The following is a 9787-nucleotide window of genomic DNA, read 5'->3' on the forward strand; positions in this document are numbered from 1 at the left end:
AACTCATCCTGCCTCAGTAGAACAGCTCAATAGTTGAGGGTTCGGTTCGATGTCCACTGGTGTGAACGTTTAAATTTCAATTATTACTAGCGAGACGTGAATCCACCTTTTTTGTTATTTCTTTCATATTCTAATCTTCCCTAAAAGCAGCTGGTGAATTGACATTGGAAACATCGTGTGGTGAACTGACATCCGATGGAACGGGTGGTGATGTGACATTGGAGATGCCGGCTATTCCACCACCTTCGCCGCCAATACCACCACCGCCGATACCGCCACCGCCAATACCACCACCGCCGATACCGCCACCGCCAATACCACCACCGGGAATACCATTACCATTACCCATTTGTGAACCCGTCAGAGCCTGGACATGGAAATAAAATTAAAATATTTTAAAGTGGAGAACGGAGGGATTTCACACAAAGTTCCCTCTATCTACTCTGTTGTACGTGAAAACTGTATTTTCTAATAGCTTCACGCTGCATCCCGCTCACAATGGAATTACAAGTTCTTGACGACAATTCTTTTTAACGTGGTTTTTATATTTATTATTGCCTATAATATAAATATACTATAAGAAATAGTAGTAAGATGGTTTTGTAGTTTATCTTCACGCTACATCGCACAAAGCAGTTAAAGAAAATCTAGTGTCGAGACACTCTGAGTGGCGAAACGTCTAGTTTCGTATCTGCTTATTCGTTATGATTAAAGATATATAAAACATAATAAATAGATCTACAGTACGTCCAATGTGTCGTAGCCGTCCGTCGTACGTACCTGACAGCAAGAACACAATAGAAAAGTAAGGCAGGCGACACACGATGCGGTACACGCTAAGCCACCAACCGCTTGTCCTGGAGATGGGTCTAAAGAATTATAAAAAAACTTTTGAAAGAAATTTATATGGAAAGAAGCGTATGCTTATAGAGAGGATTTACTTAAGTTGATTATTGATTATGTTTAGCTTCTCGCTGTATTCTGCATATAGTATGCTTGGAAGATAAAAACTAGTGTTAAGACGCTCCGTTTTCACTTCCGAATTTTCGAGGCATTTTCTATACATATTTATATGATATCTTAAGCTCAAATCTAAAATTCATGGTACATTTAAAAATTTAAATGTATATTTTCTAAGATTGTATATTTACTTCTGTCAGGATTATCAGGTGGAGGATAGCCTGGATAGCCTTGATAGCCATAGCCCTGGCCTGGACCATAGCCCTGGCCTTGTGGATATTGACCAGGATAGCCTTGACTTGGAGGATAGTATTGACCTTGCTGGTATGCTTGACCTGGCGAATATTGTCCAGCGTATCCATGCCCTGGATATCCTTGGGCATAACCTGGTTGGTAATTGCCCTGCAAAATATCAAGAGCCAAAACAGTAAATAGAGTTAAAATATAGAAGATCTTTAATAAATGACGTAGCGTTTGGCGTTCCATTCTCTCTGACTACCTCGCTAAGGCTAAAGCGTGAACCTAAGTTAAGTTATGTTTTTAATTAATGTGTGTAAGTTTTTTAAGTTTCACGCTGTGCACTGCGTATAGCAAGGTAAGTAGAGAACCTAGTAATATGCCACTTTGTTCCTCATGAGCCACCCAAATTAAGATCGTCTAAAAAAAATTCGTCCAGAAAACGTTTTAGATAATTTTTTAGGGTTTCGTACCTCTTAAGGAAAAAAGGAACCCTTATAAGATCACTATGTTGACCGTCTGTCTGTATGTCTGTCTGTCAAGAGCCTTTGTCTCAGGAACGCTCGGAGATATCGAGTTGAAATTCAAATCATATACTCTCATATAGATTTATGTTCTCTTAATTTCCTGAAAAAATCGTATTTCGACATTTGCTAATTATGACGAGAGACTTTTTAAGATATAATATCTCAAAAAACGCGTAGTTCGACACCATAGAGAGAATGAAAATTAATAGGGTACTTCCGGTTGACCTAGAATTATGAAGTTTGGCAGTTGGCACAGGTAGTACTAATTCAGGAAAAAATCTGATATACGTTTGTGGTTAAATCCTAAAAAATCCTTTAAAGAAGGGCAAATTATTTAGTTACAAATAAACAAATACAGTGAAAAAAAAACATTACAAAATCAATTACACTTATTAAATATATAAACAACGAAACTAAGGAGACATTTTTCTCCTTTTTTTATTCGACACATGAATAATATTTCTAAAAAACATTAGCTTACTGGATTCATTTGTCCTTGATTCTGTCCATAAGGCGGCGGCGATACATTTGATGGCACACCCGTGCCAGGATATGGATTTTGAGGATATCCTTGCCCAGGACCTAGCCCTGGTTGTCCTCCTTGATTGGGGCTAAATAGATTTTGACCAAATGGACCACCTTGGTTTTGTCCAAATTGTGTTTGACGTTGATTTGGCTATAAAATAGTATCCATATGTATAAGAATTTAGGCGTAGCCCAATAAGAACGTTCAACTTTGCTTAATTATATAGGTATAGCTTGGTTTTAAAGAGATGCTAGTTTAAATCGTGCTGTAGACAAATTTGGACCTATTTTTATAAAGGCCGTCGTGGCGCAGCGGTACAAGGGTGTAACTGTAACGGGAAGGTTCTGGGTTCGAGACCCACTCGAGAAAATAAAATATTTATTTACATTGTTTCATTACTTCGCTCTGGTGTCGGGGCAAAGCGTGGCGTTGACTTCCGCCACTCAACAGTCAATGCCTCCAGAATTCGGCGGAAAGTGGGAAACCTGTGCATGATGTGCATTCATGCTGTGGATACAGCATGAAGCTGACAAATTTGGGCCTATTTTTTACAGAATAGACAAGGCAAATGAGCTACCTAGAGGTGACCTGATGGTGAATAATCACCAAACTGCACAGCCGTTGGTAGGCTGTTCCAGGCTTCAGGGAAAGTTCAATTAATAATTTCTATTATCTAAAACAAGATTGAATGTGAGATAAAGCACCTGGGTACATAATGTTAAGACTCTCCGTTACCCTTAACATACTTCAGTTCCCCACTTTCCACCGATTCTGGAAGAGCCATTGCGTATTGATTGGCGGCACTCAACGCCGCGCTTTGCCTCGTTAGAAGAGCGAAGAAATGAAAATAGCTGAGCGAAGCGAGCGCTCTACTGGAGACTTTTTACACTCTTTGTTTGACCGATTGAGATGAAAATTTGAAAAAAAAATATAGATATGACCACGTAGAAGGTTTAAGGCGGATAAAAATTCTCTAGTTGATATTATATTTCTTCGAGTGGGAATTAAACCTACAAACTGTCACGCGCGCCTGTTACAGTCGCGCACTTGTGCTCCTGCGCCACGACTGGCCTCACCTTTGCCTAATTTTGGACATATTCAGCTGTGCTTAAACTAACCAGGTTACCCATATTTATAATATCTTAATATAACACAACACATCTGTAAGAATATTGACATTAGAACAGTCAAAAAGTGACTTTAACATAGACAACAAAGAATTAGGTGAAGTAGAATTGTCAGAAGATTTGAAATTATGACGTTGATACCTCCACGCGATCTTGTGGACATGGTCTGGACAACAGCGTGACCCTGCAAGGGTTTCCTCCCTAAAATGCAAATTATAAAATGTTTATTAATGTATATTGATTAAATAAAAGAGAAGGTTTAAGACAATAAATAAATCATTAAGTTAATTAAATAATAAAAATGAAACAGAAAGTAAAAAGCTGATGCCTTCGTGTTGTAGGGGCACAAGTACAAACCTGCTATAGGTATACAGGGTACAACGAGACAGCTTCACGCTATACGCGCAGAAAAAAGGTTTTTTTATAACTTCACGTTTGATAGTTAATTTTATAAGTACATATTTTCTGTTACCAATAACCTAAATAAAAGTACGAATCGCATGACAAATGACGTTGCAGCCGGTATGATTAAAAAACTGATTTTTATACCTACCGTTGAACATTCAACATTAATAAAATATTAAATTAAATTAATAAAGTATTGACGCCACCGAGCCACAAGGGTGTGACTGTAACGCGACAGTTGTGTGTTCGATTCCCACTCGAGGAAGTGAAATATTTATTTACGCCTATATTTTCGCCATTTCTTCGCTCTGGTGTCGAGCGATTTAATTTTTAATTTTAACCCAACCAGCCCAACTAACTCACATTGCACAAGTAAAGTACCAGTATTCATTAAATTATTCTTTGTCATTTATTCGGCAAGCATACATGTTGTTTCCCGCATATAGCACGAGAGGCAGATGGAACTTAGTGTTAAGTTGAGACACTCCATTGTTCATTAAAACACTCCCTTCCTCATTTTCCACCGAACGCATGATAATATAATGATAAATAATTCATTCCCTCGATTAGGAAATGAACCCACAACTGTTATAGTTACAGTGACGATGGCTTTGAATGAATTTTAATACAAATTAGTTTAAAATATAGATAATATGCCTTAATACGAATATATTCGATTCCTATGTATAATATTTTAAAATTTAAATTTTATATAGCAAGAGAATCTCTAAATGTGTTTTATTGAAGTCATTTAAAAAAGGTTAAAAATTAAAAAAAAAAAAAATTGAGGTACCTACATTTAGTTTTTCTTATTTGACAAATCTTGGGAAGATTTAGGAGAAAAGACCTTGAGTGTATGTTAAAAAAATCCAACAACCAGGTTCTGATGATGTAATTTCAAGGTCCCCATAATTTTCCACCCCGCCAAGAGTTCTATGCGTAATACAGGGTGAGTCATATTGAACTTTCCGATTTCAATAAGGTGTGTATTAAAAACAAAGCGACATGCAGTAAAAATTATTTTATTGTTTGAAAGCACATAACATGCAGTTTTAATTTAGTTGGTTTTAAAAATGATATCCTGTAAATGTCTACCTCCATTGACCACACACTGCTGAAGCCTTTCCCGGAAGTTGTCCATTACTCGTCGAGTCATATTCAGCGGAATAGCATTGATTTCTTCCGTGATTGCAGCCTTCAGTTCATCGATGGTTCGGGGACGATGCGTGTACACCTTTTCCTTCAGGTAACCCCAGAGAAAGAAATCGCAGGGGGTTAAATCAGGTGATCTCGACGGCCACCCAACGTCACCTCGCAAAGAAATGAGATGACCGGGAAACATTTGTCGCAGGATTTCCATTGAACGCCTGGATGTATGGGCTGTAGCACCATCTTGTTGGAACCAGATGTTATCGTTGTCATGATTCTGCGTTAATTCCTCCAATTTCGGTTTCAGAAAAGTTTCAAGCATGTCGCAATACCGAGCAGAGGTAACTGTGACGACTTGACCATCTTCTTCAAAAAAATAGGGACCCCACACACCAAACTCTGCAATAGCGCACCACACTGTCACTCGAGGGCTGTGAAGTGGTCGTTCGTGTAGGTTTCGTGGGTTATTCTCAGCCCAGTATCGAAAATTCTGTTTGTTGACAGTTCCGGCGAGGTGAAAATGTGCCTCATCACTGAAGATCAAAACAGCAGTGCGGGGGATCTGCTGGATGTCGCGGCATAAATTTGTTCGTGTGTCTAAGTCTCTAACTGTTAATTCTTGCACTACCTGAATCTTGTATGAGTGAAATTTAAGGTCTCTATGCAGTATTCTGCGGACACTACTGAAAGATAATCCTAGTGAAGCGGCATGTTTCCGAACAGAACGCCGAGGGGATTGTTGAATTGAAGCCCGCACTCTATCCACGTTTTCCGCTGACGTTGACGTCCTAATTCGGCCTTGTGGTCTTGTTTTTAATGCTGATGATGTTGCTCTAAAATTTGATACCCAATTTCTGATTGTTGGTCCAGTGGGAATGGGATCACGTCGACCAATAGCAAAATGTAAACGGAACGCACGCTGTGTTGTGATCACGGAGCCGCCATTTTTAATAAACTCTTCAACTACGAACGCACGATGTTGTCCCGACCAAGCCATTGCTCACACTAAAACTGCATGTCATGGCGCGTCTAATGACACCATCCCCACCCTTCTACTCCTTCCCTTCTTCGTGCAACGTCCTTCCAAAACCGGAAAGTTCAATATGACTCACCCTGTATTTAATGTATATTTTCTCTAATGCGATCAACAGAAGACTTTTTTATTCTTTAACTAGCGACCCTCTTGCGGCTTCGCCCGCTTTTACTACTGGATTATTCATATAATGACCTCCATCAACATAATTTAAGAAATAAAAATAAGCTTGCTGTGCCCTTCTCTAGGCTCCATAAAGTGTCTCACTCATTCGTAGGACAAACTTCCAAACGACGTGGTTAATTTATTACTGAACAAATTTAAAAAAGTGGTAAAGCACAGGCTCTGCCAAAATGCATATTACTCTGTTAAAGATTATGTTCGCGATAAAGATGTTTGGAAATGAGTTGCTCTATTTCTAAGTTAAAATTGTTAATTGTAATTTGTAACAAATATTGGCATTTAAAAAGAGTGGCCATGAGTTTCTTTGCCTGTATCTTCTCATGAGGTCAACCATTTGAACGGGCTTTTTTCAAGTCAAAATTGCACTTTTTTTGGTTATTTTGTTTTGCATTTTTTTCTAATTTTATGGCATGTCCAAGTAAATGTTAAGCATTTTTATGGAATAAAGATATTTTGACTTTGACTTTGACTTTGAATGTTTGTTTGCAAAGCACTTAAGAAAATGTGAAAATTAATTAAACCCTAATGCAACCCGCATTTTCGTAGTTTCAATACGGATTTTCCAATTGTTTTACACAGCAAGGATTTTTTAGCAGGTACCGTAATTTTAAATCTGTGCTACTAATCTTTTCAAGTACTTATTAAAATATATTTAAATGACTATTTTTAGATAGTTAAATGACTAATTTTAAACGGAAGAAAATAAAAACCTACCTACTAATAACTACTAAAAAAAATATGAAACCAAATATATCGCGCTGAAATAATACATTCAACTCCAATTATCCAATACGTGCAAACGCATGTAAATCTTCGTTGCTATAGAGGCAGGCGGGTCTTTTTTTCGAGCTTGTGGTTAATGCTGAAGAGGGTATTCTGTCCCTGATGAAAAGCAAGCACTACGTGGCTGCCTGTGAGGAAAATTAAATAGAATGCATCGGCCGGGAATCGAACCCGGGCCGCCCGCGTGACAGGCGAGCATTCTACCACTGAACCACCGATGCGTGTAAGGCAGGCGGGCGTGGCGGACGCATGGCGAGTGGCGAGCCGTTTCGCAGCAAGGATTTTTTGATATTGTAACAACTTCTAAAGTTCTTATTAAAATGAAAAACAGTAAGAAACAGTTTTGATCTACATTAAATGGCCAACGTAACTAATATACTTATTTATATGTTGAGAGTAAGGGATAAGTGAAACTTGACTCGATACGGCTGTGTGTGAACGCTATTCGCAATTTCGAAATAGTGTAAAAAGAAAATTTTATCTTCGTTTAACGTAGATAATTAATAAAGTATTTTAAAGGATTAATACCATTATGGAAAAATATGACTTACAACAAAAAAATATATTGAAATTATTATTTTTAGACAGAAAGATAATCACTACACGTTATTCTTAAAAGATACGAATATGCCGTCGCGGACTTTTTTGTAGATCTTATTAAGAGGAACAATACTCCAGTATATTTTTTCATGTAGTACTTACCATTAAAGCAGCGCATGCGCGAAAGTGTCTCAACGGATAGGACTTTATACATATTTATCGTATTTATGTTAATTTATATCAGAATGTACAAATAATAAACTATATATAAACCTTCTACGGAAAATACTCGACCTAATAGTGAAAACCGCATCAAAATCCGTTGGGTGGTTTAGAAGAAGAAGAGTTAGAAACAACAGACAGACACGAAAAGCGACTTTGTTTTATAAGATATAGGATAGGATCACTAATTAGCGTGTTTTCGATTCAGAAGTAAATTATAAGTAAGAAGTTGTTATAATAACAATAAGATCAGCTTCTAGCAATAAAGGCAGAGGAGGAGAGAGTTGGCACTTTAGACACTCGTATCTACTCTTTCCGCTTAAAATTATTATTTAATATGTCACTTGTCTAACAATATAATTTATTATTTTATATGCTTTGGAATATATCATATTAATTTTATATCCTATTTATTATGTAATTAAAATATATACAGGGTGTCCCAGGAGCCAACGATAAAACGAAACCAGGTGATAGACCAAGTCGTGACAGTTATGAGAAAAATATAAAAAAAATTCTTTGTCATGTATTTTTCATATTATATTGATTTTAAAAAATATCGCAAAAACCGACACCCTGTGATGGTTTTTCACGTCCCTGGACTACAAATATTACTCTTTCTTCATTTTTTTTTCTGTAATGTAATCATGAGTAACCCTTCTGTGAATTACAGTTTAAGATTTAAACATACCTACATCAGTTTTCAATAAAATGTGGTGTTTTTGCCAAACATTAAATTCAAAATATTTACTACACCCAACTTTAACCGACTGTACTATAAAAAAAATGTACTACACTGTTTTTGCAAGTAACTTTAAAAGTTGGCGCATTTAATCTGGATTCCGAAATGGTACGACACTTGCTGGATTACTTCTTTGTTGAAGAGAGAAAAATCGAAATACACGATAATCGGGATGACGTTCAGCTTTTTGGTATATTTTCCGATACATTCTAGCTGCAGCATTTGCATTACATAACCATTCTCCATGAATGAAATGCATATTGGCAATGTGTCAAAGTATATCGCCGAGTATATCGCCTGCGAGACCCCGGACTCGAGCACTGTCCTTATAAGTCCTGGGTCCCCATCCCCTAAGTTGGAAAAGTTCAGGTACCTTGGATCCGTCATGCACGAGTCTGAAGGCATCGATCACGATCTCTATAAGACGGATAAGAGTTTGGACGGTATCCTGCGATCACAGACCACACCAGTCACCTCCCTAAACTAAACACTTAGCCCAGGCAACGCTTATCCGACTTAGGGGCTGGCCCAGGACTTATAAGAACAGTGCTCGAGTCCGGGCTCTCGCAGGCCATATACTCGGTCTTTGACACGTTGCCAATATGCATTTCATTCATGGAGAATGGCTATGTAATGCAAATGCTGCAGCTAGAATGTATCGGAAAAGATACCAAAAAGCTGAACGTCATCCCGATTATCGTGTATTTCGATTTTTCTCTCTTCAACAAAGAAGTAATCCAGCAAGTGTCGTACCATTTCGGAATCCAGATTAAATGCGCCAACTTTTAAAGTTACTTGCAAAAACAGTGTAGTACATTTTTTTTATAGTACAGTCGGTTAAAGTTGGGTGTAGTAAATATTTTGAATTTAATGTTTGGCAAAAACACCACATTTTATTGAAAACTGATGCAGGTATGTTTAAATCTTAAACTGTAATTCACAGAAGGGTTACTCATGATTACATTACAGAAAAAAAAATGAAGAAAGAGTAATATTTGTAGTCCAGGGACGTGAAAAACCATCACAGGGTGTCGGTTTTTGCGATATTTTTTAAAATCAATATAATATGAAAAATACATGACAAAGAATTTTTTTTATATTTTTCTCATAACTGTCACGACTTGGTCTATCACCTGGTTTCGTTTTATCGTTGGCTCCTGGGACACCCTGTATATTCCATCACTTAATTCTATATTGTCGAATAAAATTTATCAAACTATAACATTAAAGAATCCAAGAAAAAGTTACAGTGGGCAATAACATTACATTTTAAATAGATCAGAAATAGAGACCATAAGCTTTACTGGTTAAAACTAAATATATAATTATTTAGCTCTAACAAGTAAAGCTTAT

General features: G+C 37.2%; 1 protein-coding gene and 1 non-coding gene across 2 annotated transcripts; both read right to left on the reverse strand.

The window, feature by feature from the left end:
- LOC146530308 (uncharacterized) lies at positions 1 to 3380 on the reverse strand. The gene is made up of 5 exons (XM_085200726.1): positions 3369 to 3380; positions 2206 to 2400; positions 1152 to 1362; positions 781 to 869; positions 1 to 367 (listed from the first exon to the last, which is right to left on the reverse strand). Exons 1-5 carry the CDS (start codon positions 3378 to 3380, stop codon positions 131 to 133), a joined length of 744 nt encoding a protein of 247 aa, XP_085056852.1. The 3' UTR covers positions 1 to 130.
- Positions 3381 to 7080: 3700 nt separating this feature from the next.
- TRNAD-GUC (transfer RNA aspartic acid (anticodon GUC)) lies at positions 7081 to 7151 on the reverse strand. The gene has a single exon. It is a non-coding gene; the product is annotated as a tRNA-Asp (tRNA).
- Between the last annotated feature and the right edge of the window lie 2636 nt (positions 7152 to 9787).

This window comes from Heliconius melpomene, chromosome 17 (assembly GCF_056956725.1).
Source record: "Heliconius melpomene rosina isolate 202511_hmr_F chromosome 17, ASM5695672v1, whole genome shotgun sequence".
Classification (NCBI taxonomy): Eukaryota; Metazoa; Arthropoda; class Insecta; order Lepidoptera; family Nymphalidae; genus Heliconius; species Heliconius melpomene.